The 21,890-nt window shown below is 46.4% G+C and overlaps 1 protein-coding gene across 1 annotated transcript; it reads right to left on the bottom strand.

The window, feature by feature from the left end:
* Positions 1–355: 355 nt before the first annotated feature.
* Positions 356–20,190, bottom strand: LOC143388946 (GRB2-associated-binding protein 2-like). Its single transcript, XM_076842357.1, has 6 exons — positions 20,053–20,190; positions 16,602–16,902; positions 12,784–13,039; positions 2,965–3,503; positions 632–928; positions 356–489 (listed from the first exon to the last, which is right to left on the bottom strand). The coding sequence occupies exons 1-6, from the start codon at positions 20,188–20,190 to the stop codon at positions 356–358; spliced, it is 1,665 nt and encodes a 554-aa protein (XP_076698472.1).
* Between the last annotated feature and the right edge of the window lie 1,700 nt (positions 20,191–21,890).

The following is a 21,890-nucleotide window of genomic DNA, read 5'->3' as shown; positions in this document are numbered from 1 at the left end:
GGTCTAAACCACTTCACTGTCTCTCACCAAATATGTTTTTCTTACTTTCAATGGTACCCACATGTCCAGATCCAAAATGAGACACATGGTTTAACCACAGGTTTTTTTTCTTCCCAGGCTTATAATTTTATAAAACTAATCAAGAGGCTGCATCTGAAGTGGAGCTGGTCATTGATACCACTCCCCACACTCCTGGGCAGGCTGGCTAACCAACTCTGGAGGAAGGTGGCTCCACAGGCCCTGAAGCTTGAGCTCCACACATTGGGACTAAGTGGCTGCTGGCCAGACTCATGGCTCTTTCTGCTGGTGCTCTTGCTCCTGCTCCTCCCCTGGACCCATGTCAGTAGTCTTTGGCCTACAGAACCAGGAACTGCAGACCTGGTGCTTGGATCCCTTCCTCCTGGCTCATGCAGTGGCTATATCTGACTGCAGTGCCCCAGTTCCTGTACTGGGGTTCTCCTTCCACAAATCTAGGGGCAGGCATGTTCCCTATTTCACAGATAAGAAACACAACTGAGGTTCAGTGATTTACCCAATGTCCAAACCCCAAGTCCAGGATCCATATGGTACCTAATAAAGCAACAGAGCCTGCGTATTTTCCAGATATGGGACAGGGAAAGACTGGACTTACCTTGCCAGCCTAGCTTGAGGCTATACTCAACATAGGGTGGTGGGATCTCACTATAGCTTACAAGACCTTTGTGTGATGGAAGCGCTTCATATGAGCAGCTATAAGAGCCAAAATGAGGGCTCTCTGGGTTCCTGGGATTACGGACATTATGGGAATTCCCACCTGTTCTCTGCATGGCCTGCAGTGTGAAGGGTTCTGTGCTCCTGGGCAGGTAGTCATCTTCAGACGCAGCATGATTCAGATGGCCCATATCCACTCCTGCTGGCTGAAGAGAAGACAGTGAAGGAACAGCCTTTACTGACCAGAAGAAACAAGGAGGGGGTTAAAATCTGTATTCAAGTCAATATAGCCACCACTGTGTTGTGGAGCATGTGGAGACCAGGCAGGAAGACAAGTGGGAATGGGAATAGGGGAATTGTCTAAGTCTCTTTCAGCTTTCCTGGATCCAGTATCTGGGGTAAGTCTCCTGTAAAATGCTCCTAGTGGCTGGGTCCACCCAGCCCTGAGGTCCATTGGGCATGGACAGCCCTGGCTGCACACTGCATGGGCTATATGTGCCTCCAGCCTCACCATGCCCTGCCAGCCTCCAAGAGCTGATCAGGGGAATTATTATGTGGGCAGTCCTGTCCCTGAAAGGTGGGCTCTGGGCCATGTTGCATGCCCAGAAGCTTTCAGCACAGGTCACAAGCTGCAGTGGAGGTGAACAGCTCAGCTGCCTTCTCAGCCCTGGCCATACAAGCAGGCATTTCACAGTACTCAGTCCACCAATTGGCTTGTTGTACACATCTGAGCCTTCCACCTGACTCATCCTCTGCTGCATCATTCCTATTCTAGTTGAGACTCTGTGAATGAGGCTGTTGCAGGGAGTAGCAGGACCCAGGCTTTCCTGCTCTGACCATCAGATGAGTCAAGGTGCCAGTGCCTCAGTCCTTCCAGACTAGGGACTGTGCACTGACCAGGGCCCTGACTTGAGGTATGAGCCCAGACAGGATCCTTTGAGGAAGCTCCCAGCAGTGGGGATGTACTGACAGCTCTTGGGGTGTGGACTTACACCTGTCCAAACAGTCTGCAGAGACATTCAAAACCCACTCACCTGATGAATGCTAGCTCCAAGGCTCCTGGACTCAGCAGAGGGTCTTGCTCTCTCCATGCCCCGTAGAAAGTGCTTGCAGGCCTCAGGGAAGGTATCTGTGACAAAGGAAATCAGACCAACGTGGCCCCAGCTAGTTCTGCATGGACCATCTCCATGCCCTTCAGTCACTCTGGGTCTTATTAGTCCTCCAGAGGACACAGGCTCTGATCCTCTAGCACATGATTCACCTCTGACACATCCTGCCGCAGCACTGAGAGTTTGGAAGTCCCTCCTAAATACAGGGATTGCCCCAGTTGAAATCTACAGAGACCTCTTGATTTCTCCCTTCTCTCATTCACTTCCCCCTTTTACTCTACAATCCTGCTTAACCAGCTTGACCAGCACAGTGGGCAACATCAGTCTGAGGCCTGTGCAGCCCCCACAAGCCATACTAAAAACATGGGCACAGGTTTACATATGTGTGTTTTATCTTCCCTGCTGGAGGTGAATTCTGGGGCGGGGGTGGGGGGGGTGGGGCAGGAGCTTGTTTTCAAAAACCTCTGCCTTAGTTCCAGGCCAGGGGCATGAGCACAGAGCTCCAAACCAGATGAATCATCTCTGCCTCTGAGGATGCTGAATATGTGTCCTAATCTCAGGCCTCATATGAAGGGGAGATGAAGCTCTGTCCTGCCCAACTCTCCTAAGCAGCAGGTTTGAAGAAAGAAGGCTGTGCAGGTTCACAGGTTCTCAGGCGGAGTGCCAATGGGAGGACCCGATACTGTTCCTGCATCAAGAAGATGAGGAGCGCACAGACCTGGAATGCACACAGGGAAAACCAGTGGCAGTGGAAAGAAGGACCTCAAAGAGAAATTCAGACTTAACCATAGAGAGGTAAGTGTCTCAGAAATTACCCTTAATTTCTCATGTTGTTGTATGAGTACTTCTAGGTTTGGCTGCAATCTGGGCTGAGGTAGATTTTCTTTTGAGTCTTTGGTTTGATTTATAAGTGAATGAAATGCTATGATTTGAGCCACAATGAAGCCTGTGACACACTGCTCTGTGGTTAACCAGGAGGGCCTGTTTCCTTCAGTGAGCAGGAACTTCTAGAAACAGCTGGGGTGGCATGGAAGGCCTGCATCCCAAATGTCAGTGACCACAGGTGGATTAAAGTCTGCCTGGGGCCTGGGTGCTGAAGGGCAGCAAACTGTGAGTACCCTGTCCTTCCTCCCACTCCCCTGACCTAGCTGGGGTTGACACTGACCTTGTGGAAGGAAGCTGCTGTACACTGCAGGGAAGTCTCTGTGTCTCGGTATGGTGGCAGCAAAAGACAATGATCTATCCTTCTTCCTGACCACAGGGTCCTGCGAAGGACAGCTCTGCTGCGGTGTTTCTACCTGGCTTGTGTTGTGGGATTGGCATGGGATAGCCATGACATTATTGCCTGAAGCAGCTGCTGCCATGGTGCTGTGGCATCTATCCATCATGAATTTCTTAAGAATCTGGAAGGCTGAGAGTGGTGTGATTCTGAGTGCTGTGCAGCAGGATGAATCCTCCCTATGTCTCTCAGGACATGTGAGAATGCCTGTGGTCTGGGTGTTGGAGGTCAGGTACTGGGAGAAACTGCCACTGAGACATCTGAAGTCCAGGCTATGCCTCTGAGGCTTGGACTGGATACAGAGGTCTTGGACATAACCACAGATCCAGCTAACACAGTGCCCACTGCCCTGGGAAAGCTTCTGGCTGGCCATGTCACTACTCATTTGGAATGAAGTCCTTGAGTTTTGAGAGAAGCTGTCACTCCTGAAAGAGGAAGAAAGGAAGGTCAGAACTGACTCCAAAAAGGAATCAGGGGTTGTCAAAGCCCCATTCACCCGGTTGGACTGGAGGAAGCTGGCTGAGGCCTGGCAGCTCTGAAGTCTACCTGGGACATGTATTGCTCATCTGTGACTTTCTCTCAACCTAGGATACAACTGCAAACCCATGATTCAAAACATGTGGGATGTTTCTCCTGAATTGCACTCCAGTGCATCCACTAGCTGGACACTCAGCCAGTGTTTGCCTCACCATCCCATGAACCTTTGTTAAGCTGGGTCAGCCTACTCTGCATCCCAGCAGGTGTCTCTATGCCCCTCACACTTCCTGTTTGCTGACAGAGGGTCAGTCTTCACTGCACCCCCAAAGGATGTCCACATTCATCTCATACTGCCTACTTGCTCACTGTGCCTGTATTCCCTGCAAACCAGCAGGTCTAGACACACCACTCACACTGCCAGATTGCTCACTGTGGCTGTCTTCCCTGAATACCAGCAGGTTTAGATACCCCCTTCACACTGCTTGCTTGGTAGCTGTGGCCCAGTGTTCCCTGCACTCCAGCAAGTCTAGACACAAACCTCACAATGACTGCTTGGTCATTGTGTTTGTCTTCTCTGCACCCCATGAGTTCTAGACCCACACCTCACACTGCCTGCTTGCTCATTAACAGTCTTCTCTGCACCCCAGCAGGTCTATAAAGACCCCTCACACTGCCTGCTTCATCACTGTGGCTGTCTTCCCTGCACCCCAGCAGGTTTAGACACAACCCTCACACTGCCTACTTGGTCAATGAGGATCAGTCTTCTGTGCACCTCAGTAGGTTTAGACACACCCCACACACTGCCTGCTTGTTCAATGTGGCTGCCTTCCATGCACCCCAACAGGTCTCGACACCCCAGTCACACTGCCTGCTTGATCATGGTGGCTCAGTGTTCCCAGCACCACAGCAGGTTTAGACACACCCATCAAACTGCCTGCTTGCTCACTGCATCTGTCTTCCCTGCAACCAAGTAGGCCTAGACACACCCCTCACACTGCCTGCTTTCTCACTGTGGCTCAGTGTCCCATGCACCCCAGCAGATCTAGACACACCCTACACACTGCATACTTGCTCACTGTCACTGTCTTCCCTGAACCCCAGTAGGTCTAGACACATAACTAACATTGCCTGTTTGCTCACTAAGGGTCAGTCTTCCTTGCAGCACCCCAGCAGGTCTAGACACACCCCTCATACTGCCTGCTTGCTCACTGTGGCTGTTTTCCCTGCACCACAGCAAGTCTAGACACATCCCTCACACTGCCTGCTTGCTCACTGTGGCTGTCTTCCCAGCACCACAGCAAGTCTAGACACATCCCACACACTGCCTGCTTGGTCACTGTGGGTCAGTCTTCCCTGCATCTCAGCAGGTTTAGACACACCCCTCACATTGCCTGCTTTCTCACTGTGGCTCAGTGTTCCCTGCACCCCAGCGGGTCTAGACATATCCCACACATTTCCTGCTTTGTCACTGTGGCTGTCTTCCCTGCACCCCAAAAGGTCTAGACACACCTCCACACTGTCTGCTTGTGCACTGTGGCTGTCTTTCCTGCACCTCAGAATGTCTAGACACACCGCTCACACTGCCTGCTTGCTCACTGTGGCTGTCTTCTCTGCACCCCAACAGGTTTAGAAACCCCTCACACTGCCAGTTTGCTCACTAAGTGTCAGTCTTCCTGCACCCCATCAGGTCTAGACACGCCTGGTTGCTCACTGTGGCTTTCTTCCCTGCACCTATCAGGTCTAGACACACCCCTCATACTGCCCGCTTGCTCACCGTGGCTGTCTTCCCAGCACCCCAGCAGGTCTAGACACACCGCTCACATTGTCTGCCTGCACACTGTGCTTGTCTTCCCTGTACTCCAGCAGGTCTAGAAACACCCGTCACACTGCCTGCTTGCACACAGTGGCTCAGTATTCCCTGCACCGCACCAGGAGTAGACACCCCTCACACTGCCTGCTTGGTAAATGTGGCTGTCTTCCCTGAACCCCAGAACGTCTAGACACATCCCTAAAATTGCCTGCTTGCTCACTGTGGCTCAGTGTTCCCTGTACCCCAGCAGGTCTAGACACACCCCTTACACTGTCTGCTTGCACACTGTGCTTGTCTTCCCTGTACCCTAGCAGGTCTAGAAACCCCCCTCACATTGCCTGCTTGCTCACTGTGGCTCAGTATTCCCTGCACCTCACCAGGAGTAGACACCCCTCATACTGCCTGTTTGGTAAATGTGGCTGTCTTCCCAGAACCCCAGCAGATCTAGACACATCCCTCAAATTGCCTGCTTGCTAACTGTGGCTCAGTGTTCCCTGTACCCCAGCAGGTCTAGACACATCCCACACACCCTGCTTGCTCACTGTGGCTGTCTTTCCTGCACCCCATCAGGTCTGGACACCCCCCTCATATTGCCTGCTTGCTCACTGTGGCTCAATGTTCCCTGCACCCCAGCAGGACTAGACACACCCCTCACACTGCCTGCTTGCTCACTGTGGCTGTCTTCCCTGCACCCCAGCAGGTCTAGACACACCTTCACACTGCCTGATTGCTCACTGTGCATCAGCCTTCCCAGCACCCCAGCAGTTCTAGACACACCCCCCACACTTCCTGACACCCTTGCACCCCAGAAGGGTGTCCACACAACCTTCAAACTGCCTTCTTGCTACTGAGTGTCAGTCTTCCCTGCACCTCAGCAGGTTTAGACACAACTCTCCCACTATCTGATTGCTGACTGTGGCTGTCTTTCCTGTACCCCAACAGGTCTAGACACACCCCTCACACTGACTGCTTTCTCACAAGCAGGCAGTGTGTGGGATGTGTCTAGACCCAGTAGGTCTAGACACACTGTCTTCTTGCTCACTGTGCATCATCCTTCTCTGCACCCCAGCAGGTTTAGAAACACCCCTCACACTGTCATCATTGCACTCCAGAAGGGTGTTCACACAACCCTCACACTGCAAGATTGCTCACTGTGGATCACTCTTTCCTGCACCATAGCAGGTTTCCCCTAGCCACTCACACTACTTGGTTGCTCTGTTAGACCACATGGAGGAGACACATTGGAAGGCAAATATTGAGAGGTTGAAAGCAACCTGATATGGTGTCAGAGAGCATCCAGCAAGCACTGCCACCTTTAAGTGTTCACAGGATCCAGCTCACAGGCTAGAATTCAGTACACTAGAAGATGTCTGAACCAAGTCACAGATCTGTTTTCTATCATGAGTTACAGTCTATGAAGAGGCATTCAGAGGGATAAATACCTCTCCATAAAATGTAAAAATCTAAAGCAAAGTTTCCCATTTGGGAACTGTATTTAGTTTAGAAAAGGTGTGGATCACTGTTTTTTAAACTCAAGTGGTAAAGAAGAACAAATACACAAGACTCTGTCAGGTTGCGCATTATCCAGTCCTTCTCCTGGGCAGCACCCTCTGGGAACCTTGTTCCTTCCCCTACATAATTTATTCTGCTTCACAAGAATTTTGTTTCAATATGGGTTTGGGGAACTGGAACATAAGATTCTGATTTCCAGGTCTCTTTTTTCATCCTTTATGTTAGGATTTTTAATAGGATTTTGTTTGTGTGAAAGAAAGTCAATATTCACAATAGCATCTCTCAGCTTTTGGAGGCCTCAAGGGTCTTGATGCACCTGAGATCTCAGAAACATACCAAGGTGCAGCTGTTTCTAGAGGGCCAGGGCCTCTCAGGCCTACCCACAGAATATCTGCCTAGTGGAAACTCCTCAGTTCTCAGGTCACATAGAGAAGTAGCCACCAGTGTGTAAGAAGACAGGCAGGCGTGCAGGCCAGTGCTGTCTTCTGTCAACATGAGCCCTTGATGGTTGGAAGCTCCACTTCTGTTCCCAGGCTTCACTGGCCTCCCTAGGCCTCTGCATTCCTTATGTCCCAGGCACACATCAACATCTGTGAGTGATTACGATAGTCAACCTTATTTTGTGTTTTTCACAGTTTACTTTTTAATATTGTTTTTAGTTGTAGGTGGACACATTATCATTACTTTTATTTACTTATTTTTATGTAGTGGTGGGGATCGAATCCAATCCTTCACCCATGCTAGGTGAGCATTTGACCACTTAGCCACAACAGCAGCCCTTCAAAGGTTATTTTTTATAAAGAAGTTAAAGTAATTCAGAAGGAGAAAGAATTAAGAACAAAAATAATGTTTATTGCCCATCAGAATCAACTGGGGACAGGAGGCTGTAGAATGGAACTCTTTTCATGCCAAAAGAAAATTAGTTTTGAAATTTGAAGCCAATAGAGTCTCTCATTAAATGAAGATCCCCAAGCTGAAGCATGGTGGTCTTACTTGTAAACCCAGCATTCAGGTGGCTTAGGCATGAGGATTGCAAGCTCAATGCAGCCTCAGCAATATAGTGAGACTGTCTCAAAATTTATACAGAAGGGGTGTCCTATATGCATACATGATTATATAACCAATGTAATCATACATCATATACAACCAGAAGAATGAGAAGTTCTTTTATATATATATATATATATATATATATATATATATATATATATATATATTTCAAAATACATTCTACTCTAATGTATAACTAAGAAGAACAAATAAAAAATGATAAAAGAGGGGCTTGGTATAACTCAAGCTCCTTTAGATTCAATTGCCAGAACTGAAAAAATGAACATGACATGAAGTTACATAAGATAAATGGACAATGTGTCACAGGGGCCTCATGTGGCTGCAGAAGGTGAGGGAGCCAAGAAGAAAGAAAACCAGAGGAAGCCTCACTCAATAATTTATTAATTTTGCTTTCCATACACGTTTTAATCCATTAAGTCCCCTAGATTTTCAGTCTTGTGAATATTTCAATGAAATGAACACAGGTGCATTACAATCACATGCTAGTGATATATACCTTTTATATGTATTTTCCAAATACATGGAAAAAGAATATATATATATTCAAATGCTGCCACCATTCTCCTATTACTTTTATCAATAGAAGAGAACTCTAAGAATACAGCATTTATTTCAAAGTGACCATCAATGATGCATATGTTGCTCACTTTTCATAGGTGTCCTGTATGCAAAACAATGGTAAATGAATTGGAGGACTTAGAGGAAGTTGGCTCTCTCCGTCTTATGTCATGAACACTCCTGGGGCTACCTTTCCTTCTGGTCCCCTGCTTCTGCCTGAAGAGTACCCTGATCATGCCCTCAAGGCAGATCTCCTGGAATCTCTCTCACCTCTCTTTCTCCTCAGAATATCTTTGTTTTTACATACCTTAAGGGTCCTCTCACAGAACAGACTTTGGGGGGTTTCTCCATCTTTCCATTAATCTCAGGAGTGGTTTCCTTTCTCATGTGGAGTGCTGTTAAACAGGGCTTTAGAGTGAGCATCTGACAACTGGAGTCTGGTTGGCCTCTGACCCTTCCTTTAAGAACGATTTTTATATCACTTCATCTCTGTATGTTGGGAAAGTCTGCATTCTGTCCTGAATGCTGTGTTTGGCATGCTGTGTGGACTCTGGGTTGTCATAATTCTTTGGAGAATGGACATTTTTCTTTCTGCAGGAGAGCGTCTGTATTTGTCTCGCCTGGGTGTGCCAGTTAATCTTTGTCCCAGACTTTGCTGTATGGCTTGGTAATGGACCCTGGGGGCTGTTTTGCTCTCAAAGAGCAGAATCAGAGAAAAATCACAATCATGTCAAGAACAAGACTCTGCATGGTTATGCTAGAGCATAAGGAAGGCAGCAACAGGAGACAGAGCCCAGGGTAGCACAAACAGGAACATCCATATGGCAGGCAGGGGCCAGCCTCCTGCTGCTCCTACAAATGTAGCTTGTTTTAGGTCACACTGCACTCTTCGTGGGTCTTCCCTTGTGACACATGGTTCACCACCTGAAGTCTCACCACAGGTTGTGTCATTTCACTCAAAGAGGAGGTGAATATATTTAGTGGCTATCATGCATGTAGGTGTGTCCCTTGCCATCTGCAATCTGCCCCCTGCCATCAGGGATGATTCCTCACTAGGTTCTGGAGAAGGATGAATCATAGCCCAGCTTTAAAGATTGGGCATCCTGGTGTCTCTACTGTTCACACAGTTTTGAAAACTGAGATAACTTCCCAACCAACCATCTACTTGTGTGTTATCTTACTCTCTATCCTAGAAGACTCTCTTTTTAATGTCTAGTTTGCTAGTGCATCTGATAACCCTGAAAGACTGAGTCCTTGGGCCCAGCAATGTGTAGGTACAGGTCCTCTGCCACACTCCTTCTATGGCATGGACCATATGTCTATCATTCATCTATCATCTGTCCTGAGTTCCTATCTTCCCAGAGCTGTAACAGTAACATAAAATCCATAATACCGGGTAGAAAGTTTCAATTTCTCTGAAAGATCATCAAAACTGGCTAGAGTAGGGGCCACACCAGTATTCCAAGCTACTGAAGGAGTTGGGGAAGAAAGATCTCAAATTCAAGGCCAGCCTGAGCAACCGTGTGACACCCTCTCTCCTAAATAAAAATTTAAAAAGTCTTGGGGTGTGGCTCAGCAGTAGAATGCTCGCATAGCATGCACAAGACCTTGGGTTTGTTCACTATTGTCTCAAAAAATCTGGCTAGGGTAATCCATAGAGGAGGTGAATTCCAGCTGGAAAGATTAACAGAGGTTTACAGAGGAAGCAGACACAGAGAGGGCCCTGACTTCCTGCTCCAGCAGGGACACTGGCACATCTGCCCTACCCATGAGCAGGGTCTCAAGAGTGAGTAGTGCAGTGCCAACATTGTGTTGGCATTTCTGCACTAGGTGTGATCTGCAGCAAGCTTAACAGTGATGTCTGTCACTCCCAGGAAGGTGGGTCTCAGGACCCCCAACTGCCTGCATCAAAAGGAGCATCCCACAAATCCTCAGGGGCATGACATGAACATTAGTTTCAAGGCATAAATGTTAAGTACCTTGTATAGAAATGTGATTTTAAAACCTGGAACTCTCCACTCCTTGGCGATTAATGGGAGAGGATACAGCCTGAGAACAGCAGGACACAGGACTGATCTGTCATGGACTACTTGATGGTCCTGGGAAAGCATTGCATTAGCTCTTTCCATTCTGAAGATGAGGTCAAAGAGTTGACAAAGTGAACAAAATTGCAGACAATGACAGAACCTGAATCTGGACCTCACCATGACTGAGCAGAAGCCCCAGTGACCCTCCACACAGGACCAGGGAGCTGCCTAGTATAGGGGCCCTAACTTGCTGGCCCTCTCGTCCTGGACTTAGCCCCCCTTTCCATGAGTGCTGGAGGTTGAGCTGTGGACCATCAGAAGAAAGGTGCAGGGTTCTTCCGGGGGATCAGGTACCATAAGATGGGGTCTAAGCTGAATTCAGTGGTGTGTGTGCGTAATCCAGTTACTCAAGGTTCTTACACAGAGGACTTCAAATCCTCGGTCAGGCTTGGCAACAGTGAGTCCCTGTCTCAAAACAAATTAGTAAAATGAGGACAAATATAAGGTATAGCCCCTACTCCAGGAGCCAGAATCCCCAACCTGAGACCATGCTGCAATGGAACCTGCCCTGCCCTGGACACTGTTGTCTGTGAAATGTGATCAAGGCCCAGGGTTTGGTGGCTCAAGAAAGATTGTGTATGAAAACATTCCCACAGATGACATGAAGTGAGCCACCTCAATCTGCCTTAATCTTTGTAACATAAATTAAATATTTCTAGGTCAACTAATAAGAAGCATGACTTGAGATCTGCTGGCTCTGGGAGCAAACCAGAATTAGCTTTGACAGAGCCAAGCAGCTCCGTGGATTTTATTGCTCAAACAATGGGAATGTGTGCAGGCTATAGGCACAGTGCCTGTGAGAGGCAGCTGGGGCTGGAAAACTGAGGACTATTCCTGGCGGGGAGTCCATGCAGGTGGAACAAGCCACCTGAGGCACCAAGTGCTCTAAGTGTGGCTGTTATCATTGAGGCTCAAGATTTTATTTTATAGCATGTTATGTCATTTTATGTTATGTTATTTGTTGATACCAGGGAGAGCACCCAGGGGTGCTTAAACATAGATTTACATTACCCAGCCATTTGTTTATGTTTTAAGACATTATTTCACTAAATTGCTCAAGGCCTTGTCAAGTTGCTAAGTCTAGCTTCAACTCACCATCCTCCTACCTCAGCCTCCTAAGCCTCTGGGAAGAAAGATATAAGCCATTCTGCCTGGACAGACTCTGGACTTTAAATTTCATTAAATTTAAATATTTTCAATCTAAACAGCACTTGTGGATACCAGTCACTACAAGAAATGGCACAGCTCTAAGCAGAAGCAAGGTAGGACTGGTTTCTACCAGCATAGGGTAAGGCAGCCAGGTTTTGTTTTCAGTTCTGAAACTCCAGACCCTGATATGTTTGTAATTCTTGACAAAAGGACATTTTCAGGGACCCAATCATCACTTGCTACTGCCAAGGAACTGTGAAGGTTAATTTAGATCATATTCTGTTGTGTGCTTACCTGAAGAGATGTCTTCTCACTGGGCTTTACAATTGCAAAGCAGGAGCACAGGAGCCCAGGGTTGGTGTGGTCACTGGACATGTTTGTTCCAGCTTATGCAGGGGCACAGGGGCACCTGGCCTTTGTGGTCATAGGACCAAACATGTCATATCTTATAGCTCTAAGGCAGGCACACAGGAGCCCCTGGCCTGGTGTGTTCACAGGACCCTGCCTGTCGCATCTTACAGCTGTAAAGAAGGGACACAGGAGCCCTTGGTCTGGTGTGGTCACAGGACCATGCTTGTCCAATCTTATAGCTAAAGAAGGCATGCAGGAGCCCTTGGGCTGGTGTGGACCTGGGACCATGCTTGTCCTGTTACACCTCTACAGCAAGGGCACAGGATCCCCTAAGGTGGTATGGTCACAGGACCATGCTTGTCCCGTCTTACTGCTATAAAGCAGGGACACAGGAGCCCCTGGACTGGTATGATCATGGGATCATGTTTGTCCCATCTTGCAGCTATGAAGCAGGCACACAGGAGCCCCTGGATGATATGATCACAGGACCATGCTTATCCCATCTTACAGCTATAAAGCAGGGACACAGGAGCCCCTGGGCTGGTGTAGTCATGAGATCATGCTTGTCCCATGTTACAGCCATAAATCAGGGGCCAAGGCGCTCCTAAGGTAGTGTGGTCACAGAACCATGCTTGTCCCATGTTAAAGCCCTAAGGCAGGGACACAGGAGCCCCTGACAATTATCCCTACCTTGCACTCCATGGGCCATGGCTCATACACTGGTCCAAGTGGAGGTACTGGTGGAGGAACTCCTGTGGGGCTCTGGAGGACCTTCTGGGCTGTCCTTCCTCCCCCACAGAGGAGCTGCATGTCATCAGCGTAGGCTTCCTGCAGTGTGCTAGGGTGGAGTGTCTATTTTCTTGGAGGTGCTGCTGACATGAGCAGTTCAGCTGAGGTCTTGATGGAATGGAGTGCTGACTGGCTGAGGAATCATTTGTCAGGGAGTCTGTGGATAAAAAGTAAGGACAGGTGGGGCCAGGCACAGTGGCACACCCCTGTAATCCAGTGACTTTGGAGTCTGAGACAGGAGGAGCAAGATTTCAAAGTCAGCCTCAGAAACCTAAAGGTGCTAAGCAGTTCAGTGAGACCCTGTATATAAATAAAATGCAAAATAGGACTGGGGATATGAGTCAGTGGTAGAGTGCCCCTGGGTTCAATCCCCAGTACCAAAAAAAAAAAAAAAATAAATAAGGACAGTTGAAAAGGTGGCCATGTCCTAAAGTGGGTCCTCAGAAGGACAGATATTAAGAATCATGGTGACACCAAGGCACACCTTTGCACCTTACATATTCCTGCCCTCCATGCAAGCATGATAATTCTTTGGTCATGTATCTCTTTCGGCTCTGAAGTAGCCCCAAGGTGTGTGGTCAGCCTTAGGCAGGGAGGACTCCCATATTGATACCAGCTATGCTTAATAAGCCTCCTCAACCAGGTCACAGAATGTACCCTGCTGTGTATGTGATCTAGGTCCCTCCTGCCTATCCCTGCAATACCCCAGAGACAGAAAAGCACTCTCCAAAACAATCCCAGAAACAAACCCCACATGTGATATGAAATCTTCATATTTGTTATGGTAACTGTTTCTCCTTTGTGAGCATCATTCCCAGACTCTTTACAAAGGGAAGAGCTGTCAGAAAATTGTTTCCTGCTACCTGAACTCAAACTGTGTCCCTCCCAATCTCATCTTGATCCTTCAGGCTTTATCTTGGGTGTTTTTTGTGGGTTATGTGAGCAACAGGAAAGTGGCAAAAAAAATAAAAAGTACAGCGTTGGCTCAAAGGCTTAAAAAGAGATGACTGAGTGAGGAGGAACATCTTCTTGTCTTAGTACTCAAGAGGCTAAGGTGGAAGGAAGGCTGAAGTCCAGAAGCTCAGGCCAGCCTAGGTAAAACCTGAAGAGACCATCTCAAAAATAGAATTGACAAATTGTTTAATTTTTTTTAAGATGTTGATGGGCCTTTAGTCTATATATTTATTTATGTGAAGTGCTAAGAATTGAACCCAGGGCCTCACACATGCTAGGCAAGTGCTCTACCACTGAGCTATAACTCCAGCCCCAAGACAAAAGTTTTGTGAACAAAAAAGATCCCAAATGCCACAAAAAATCTTTTCAGTGAAACAAGTGTTTTGGTGGGTCCTTGTGTATCCCTTAAGAAATGAATGATACCAGGGTGTGTCTGCTGGGACCTTGCAGGAAGTGTCTCATGGGATTGAGAGATACAGGCTCTCTTCCTCCACAGAACCATCTTTCAGGAATACCAACTCTAGCTCTCTAAAGACCCCATGATGCATGCCTGAAGCATTGGGTGAGAGCAGAGAGTATTTGATCCAATTTACAGAAAGAGTCAGAACCTCTGTCAAAGACTTGCTCATATTCTCTGGGAGGTGATGTGATTTTCAGCATTTTCACCTCAGAATGCTGAGCCAAATGGGTCAGTGAGGAGGGAGCCAGGGTCAGGGCAGGACCTAGTGGAAGGTTTCAGGGGGAGCTTCCAGTACAAAGAGGCTGATGCACTCAGGCAGAGGTCAGGTTCAAACAGGCCAGGTATCACAACTTAAAATCATAGCTGGCTGAGGCAGAATTCCACTGTCACCCAGCTATATGTCCTGGAGTCAGTCCTGGCTAGCTCTAAAATTTGTTAGTTGGATTTATATTATGTCTCTGGTTTCAGGGAGAAGCTCCAGGCAGGGCTGCTCTCACATCCTTCTGTGACTGTGGAGGGATGGTGTGAGTGTAGGCTTCTCCTCACCAACCACAGGGGTGGATCCAGAGAAAAGATGTTGGAAAGCTCTCCAAAGGCCAAGCCAGGCAAGGGGGCTCCTCAAGTGAGTTTGAGGCAAAGAAAGTGGAGTACCTATGAAAACACAGCCCAGGCCAATAGAAAGATGTTCAGCTCTGCAAAAGTTCAGAGTAAGGCAGTGAATAAGTACAGTTACCTTAATAGAAAACCGGAAACTCGTGTCAGAAACATTAAGAAAATAGGCTCTTCCATGAACAGAGGTCAGATGCTGACTCCTTACTCCTTCAGAACTCCCAGCTTAGCTGGGAAACATGAGTGGTGACAAGGTGGAGGGTTTTGTAGCCACTGTGCACTTTTTAAGAAAGTTGCTGGGCTGGGGATATAGCTCAGTTGATTGATTACTTGCCTCACATCCACAAGGCTCTGGGTTCAATCCCCAGCATCACAAAAAGAAGCTGCTAAAGGGAAACATTCTAGACTCTACTCTGAGAAGGAGGACATATCACCTGCTCTCTTCTGGAAACACCTCAGAATTCTGAAGTTCTCACATGCCACTAATGTCCTCCATGTAGTAACTGAACCTGCAGCTAGCTAACAGAACATCCCCTCATGAACACGAATCCAAGGGCCCAAGGGAATACACTCTGTAGAAGACAATGATACTGACCAACTACTCAATCATTCCATTACCAATCTTCCTGATTGTGTAAAACCTCACCTCACTGAGCCCTTGGTACCCAAGCCAGTGTCCCTGCCCTGGCAATGAACTAACAAATACTGTTTGGCTTGACATCTGTCCCTACACCAAGCTGTCCCCAAATCAACTAACTTTGGAGTCAGCTGAGCAGATGTGCAGCAGCATCAGATACAACGTGGTGGAAGACATGCATGGAGAACCAAGGAGCTTCCCACCACACAGATCACACAAGGTAATTTAAAACTGAATGAAAAGCTGAGATACTCTTCATGAAATGATAGAGGAAATAGGCTCATGATGCTTCCCCAAGGAAGATGAGAATCAGCGCTCCACAGCAGCACTTGACCCCGGGCCCACCTGCCCACCCACTTTCTAAGGCCTGGTGTAATATGAAAACACAGTTCCCTCTTTTCAAAACTCACAGGACCTCAGTACTACAGCAAGAAGGGCTGGTATGACTGCAGCCCTTGTACTTCTTCACTCCCTAACTCTGCATTTTTGCAGAGTTGAAGATTTCCTGCTCAGGGCACAGTCCAGCCAGCAGGTCCCAAGTCCTGAAAAGGTTGGTGTTCAGTAGCCTGAAGAAATTCTTTAAAAAAATTATATGTAATTCACATGTCATAAATGCCACTATTTCAAAATATAAAATTCTGTTATTTTTAGTACATTCATACAACTGTTTATATGTCACTACAATGTGCAGACTGGCTGACCACTCCAAAAAGAAACTTTTCATCAAAATCCAAAAGTAAATTACCATTCCTCCCTCACCTGTCTTCTCCAAGGTGGATGTGGAGCACCCCAGGTTTCTTCAACTATAATAATCACAGAGGAGATGGGCATGGTGGCACACCCTGTAATCCCATTGGCTCAGAAGGCTGAGGCAGGAGGTTTGCAATTTCAAAGCCAGCATCTGGAAAAGCAAGGGCTAAGGAATTAAGTGCAACCCTGTCTCTAAATAAAATACAAAATAGGGCTGGGCATATGGCTCAGCGGCCCAGTGGACCTGAGTTCAATTTCTGGGAACATAAGAGCCATCTCAGCCTCCAGAGAAGGTCAATTTCTCTGTACCTTTGCTCTGCACCAGCCGCTGGAAGCCACAGACCTGGCAGATGCTCTGCACCCACTTATGCATGTCCATATTTGTCTGTGCCACAAGGTAAAAGGTTCGATCCCTGGTCTGGATGTCAAACACAAAGCCACCTGGTAGCCCCTTCTCATGAAAGGTCACATATGCATGCACCTGTTCACAGAGGTCCAGGTTGATGATCCACAAGGGCTTCTTGGACTGGTCATGCTTGTAGTGTTCCAGGACAGCTGGGTCACTGCTTTCCTGGCTGTTCCTCAGGATGAACCAGCATCTCCTCCAGGCCTGAATCCCACCAGGAAGGAGTAAAGACAAGTAAGAAATTCACTCATTACTTCAAAGGTTTGTGTCCTAAAATTGATTTTGAGATGGGGTCTCCCTAAGTTTCCCAGGCTGTCCTGGGGTTTGTATTCTTCCTGCCTCTGAGCTGCTGGGATTCCAGTCATGGTCATCATCCACCATGCCAAGTGCTTCAACATTTCTCCTGGGTCTCTAAGTTAAGGCTAGGGAGTGTGGAACCTGCAGTCTGCTCATGGCACCAAACCTCTCCTATCCTAGAATAAAACAACACAGGCTTGACATGATGGAATTGTCCTCTCCACATATGACCCAATTTTTCTAGTCCTCTTCACAGGAAAACTATTTTCTACACTACCACTCTTTTGAATGACAATGAACTTTTCATCACAAAGATGAATACCAAAGGAAACTGGCAAACATTTTTCAATTTCAAAAAGATAAGAGCTCTCATAATTCCCCATCCATTGACAATACTCTTCAGAATGAAGAGATAAGGGAGACATTTTCCAGTGAGGGCAAACAGATGACTTGCCACCAGCAAACCTGCTCCATGGAAGAGTCATAAGAAGTTTCTGTCCAGAAAAGACTGATGAGAGGAGGGACTAGCAGGAAGAAAGCACCTAACAAACAGAAGTGTATGTTGACATAACAAGCACTCCTCTCAACAGGTCTTATAACTCTGGTTTGATGATTAAGGCAAAAGCCACAACACCATTTGATGTAGGAAAAACTTAGGACCAGGAAACATGGAGCAAAGAAATCCCTATCAAAATCACATCAAGACTTTTTGGACAAAAACAACATCACTGCCAACTTTGTATTGATAAGGCACAAGAATGACAACAGCTAAAATAGTTTAAAAACAAAAATAAGCTGAGGAGTTGGTCCACCAGACTTCCAGACTCATCCCGTCTCCACAGGCATAAAGACCAACCATAACCAATGACAGAGGTAGAGACACAGGGTCAATAGACTGAAAAAGAGCACCAGGAGAGCCAGAGAAATGTGTCAGACAGCTTTGCACAAAGCCAAGAGAGCAATTCAGTGAAGGAAAGGCAGCTTGGTCCACAATGGGTATCAGGGGCAACAGGTATCATTCACTAGCAAAAAGGAAATGAGCTAAGTCACGATCCCTATACAAATATTAAAGTGGGCCATGGACCTGAGAGAAAACACAACACAGATGCACAGGGTGTTGGTCAGCTCCTCGTCACTGTGACCAAAATACCTGAGGAGGGCAACTCTGAGGAGCAAGGGTTTATTTTGACTCATGGTGGCAGAGTGTGGTCAGCCAACTCTACTGCAGAAACCTCCTGGTGAATGGGCATGAAATAGGAAAGGTGCTCAGCTCTTGGTCTCCAGAAAGCAGGCATAGAGAAAGATGGACAGACAGTAAGGGACCTTACAATCCTCCAGGCCACAGCCTGAGACCCACTTTCTACAGACAACCTGATGTGCTTCTCTTTTTCAACACCTCCCATTACTTCCACTCAAGTCATTAATTTGTTTTATTGTTGATACTGGAGCTGGAAACCAAGACTTCACACATGCTGTGCAGGTGTTCTATTATGAGCCTACAAGCCTGCTCCATTCAAATTATTGATCTATTAGAATGGTTAATCCACTGATGGAAGTCAGGGTCCTTATAATCCAGACTTTTCACCTCTTAAAACTTAAGTACTGCCACCTGAGCTTTGGGGGACATTCTAGACCCAAACCATGACATTTATGAAAACAAAACTAAAGTAAATGAGGAAATCTTTAGAACCTATGGTTAAGCAAAACATTCCCACATTTGACAATGGAATGAAACCTAGAAAAGGGAAGATGAATAAATTAATAAACTTCTGTTCAGTGAAAGCCCTGATTCAGTGGATAAAAATATAAGTTAAAGATTGAATGAACATGCAAGCTGCATGTGGTGGCCATGCCTGCCATTCCAAAAATGTGGGAGGCAGAGACAGGAGGATGGCCTAAGACTCAATTCAAGGACAGCCTCCACAACTTCCTGAAACCCCATCTTAAAAATAAAAATAAAAAAATACTGGGGACGTAAATTATTTGTAATGTGCCCTAGGGTTCAATTCTCAATCCCCCTCCCCACTAAAAGAAAAAAGAAAAAAATATATAAACTCCACTTTCAGCAAAGTTCTTCTGTTTTGAATGTATAAGATATTCCCAAAACTCAACATAGAACAAAAACAAACAATCCTAAAAGAAAAAGGCAAGACTCGAGGGCATTATGCTCAAAAAGAATACAGTCACAGGGAATGTGTTCAATGTACTTTGCCATAAGGATTCCTGAACTAAGATGAGTGGGTCAATGGTCAAGGCATGAGACTGGTATATCCATGGACCAGGATACCACTTAACAAAGAGAAAATACACTGCAGACTCACAACAGCTTGGACAAGTCACCAGAGTCTCATGCTGAAACTCTCTGAAAGGAAACATAACACCTGAGTCCACTGAAGCAACACTGATCAGATGACCAGGTCACAGACACAGAAGACAACTTCAAGGCTGTCAGAGGTGAAGGATGTGCCAGGACTGGGAGGAACAGAGGTGAAAAGAAAGGGAGACAGGCCAGCTGCTCAACACCAGAGGCCTTCTGCACCCTGACTGTGCTGCTGTCAGCATCTGATGAGGCCACAACACGGGGTTTCAAGATGAGTTCACCCAGGAAGTCTAGGTAAAGTGCAAGGGGTCTCCCCACCAATTCTGTCTCAGTGTGCATCTGAAATTACCTCGGTATAAAACAATTACCCCTTTTAAAGAGCTTAAGCTTCAGGATAAAACTAGAAGGCCCTGCTCACAGGATGAAAAATACTGAAATAACAAACTTGAATGGTCCAAGCACAGGGCCAACAGCAGCTGTGAACCACTGGAGGTAACCACAAGGGCATGGGAAAGAGGGCTGAATGCTGCTCCCTGCTGAAACTTCAGCCTGATCTTCAGTGGTAACTATGGCACCCTGCCCTGGAAATCCACACTTTGCCTCCAAAACCCACAATGTGAACTTTGAAAGTGGCTGCGTTTCCAGGGAGACTGGCTGGGATGAGTCTGTAGAGAAGGCGCCTGGCCCCACCTACTGTCCGCCCATTCCCCAGCACCCCTGTACCCCCCTGTACTCACACAGAGTTGCAGCTTCTTCTCTGGGGGTGATTTCCTCAGCCAGCCAGAGTGCACTAATTGGCTGCTGTCCATGCTGCCCGCGGTGATAGACCTGAGTGGAGAGTCAGTTGCAGAGGCTGGGAGAGGAGACCTGGGCATGCTTGTATGCTCACTAGCCACGGAAGTCCTCAGCACCACGACCCCCTAGCCAGCTGCCTTATGCACGTCTGGAGACCTTCAGGTCTGCCACGGAAATAACCCCTTCCCTCTGAGAAGGAGGGGGTGATGCTGAAGGCCCCCTGAGCCTCAAGGGGTGGGGTGGAGTGTCTCTGCATTTTCTAAACCATCTGAATGTTAACATAGAGTACCAGGTACAACATAAACACTATGTAACAGTTTAGAAATCTGCATGGTTTGGCTGGGGCGGAGGTGTGTGATCAAGTCAGGTGCACCCAATTCATCTTTCCCTAGAGGTTGGTCTTCTACATTTCCGAGGACATTTTTGCAACATTTTTGCCATCAAGACTGGCAGTTAATTGGGGATAGGTCAGATTAATTCAGAAGCTCATCTGGGTCTAATTTCCTTAAACAAAAATCCTGGATTGTTGGTTACAATTCTATGTGGAAACAGAGAGTCTTGGAGGGATAGTGTGGCTCCATGTCTTCTGTGTAGACATCATCCTTCTCTTGCTCTCCTACCCCCAAAGCTACTGTGAAATGAACCTTCATTTGCAATCTATTTTAGTATTTAGAGGATTGAAATGAAACTAAGAGTATTGTTTTTTAACAGAGAGTCCCAGCCAACCTTAGTAGGGAGGTCTGAACTGACCAAATGAGACAAACACAATTTACAACCTGAAAAGCTGACTTTGTTACCAGTTGAGTTGTTTTTGTACCTCACATCTCTTTTCTGTTTGTAAATGCCTCCTGATGCTGTGGCCCTATTCTTCTACTTTTGTGCTGCTGGATTGTGAATTGTTCTTTAAAAAAAAAGTTATTCAATAAATTGCTTTGCTTCACTTGGTGAAGTTTCTTCATTTAAAAATGACTTTGGGATGTTTATTATTTTATTTTTTCCCAACCTTTCCCATCTCTCCCCCTTCTTTCTGCAGCTTTTGGTAACTTCTAGTCTACTCTGAACTTCTGTTATTCTTCCTTCTTATATATTTTTAGAATTTTATTAATCTAAAACCTTTATAGTTTTTGCACAAAGTGCTCATTTTTTAAACAAATCATGTTGGGATTTTAAAAGAACATGTATGAAGCTGTATTAATTAATATGTAAAAATACATTGTAACAAAAATATATATTCCTTATTACTCAGCCATAAAGAAGAATGAAATTATGGCATTTGCTGGAATGGAAGTGTTATGGAGAGGCACTCCAGGAGACACTGTAAGTTTGAATTAGAAATCAAAAGAGAGTTTTATTTACCTTGCCAGGGACTGTCACCCCCCATAAAGACTAAACCTCTGTAGGAGGACAGCAGCTTCCTGGTCCATCCAAGAAGAATATAAGCATAAAACCTACAACTTAGTGACTTGCTGATAATCATGTAAGCTAGACAATCAGAGAAATTAAAACATTAACATGTGGGACCTGTGGGCTTTAGGCAGGACTAGAAATTTCCAGTCAGGAAGCAAGTGATAAACAGAAGCACTAATAAGTAGCTGAATAAGAAATAAACATATAGAAATAAATGTTTTTTATGTATGTATTAATCATAACCAGTTAGGAAAAAACATATAGGTAAAAACATTGCCTTCATAATAGCTACAGCAAATTTATAATACATTAAAAATTTTTATTGGTCTAGAAGAAAATTATAAATCTTTTTACTGAGATGCTTAATAGACCA

Source organism: Callospermophilus lateralis, unplaced genomic scaffold (genome assembly GCF_048772815.1).
Source record: "Callospermophilus lateralis isolate mCalLat2 unplaced genomic scaffold, mCalLat2.hap1 Scaffold_45, whole genome shotgun sequence".
In the NCBI taxonomy this organism is placed as follows: Eukaryota; Metazoa; Chordata; class Mammalia; order Rodentia; family Sciuridae; genus Callospermophilus; species Callospermophilus lateralis.
The sequence above is the reverse complement of the archived record's forward strand: the minus strand, read 5'-3'. Positions and strand labels throughout refer to the sequence as shown.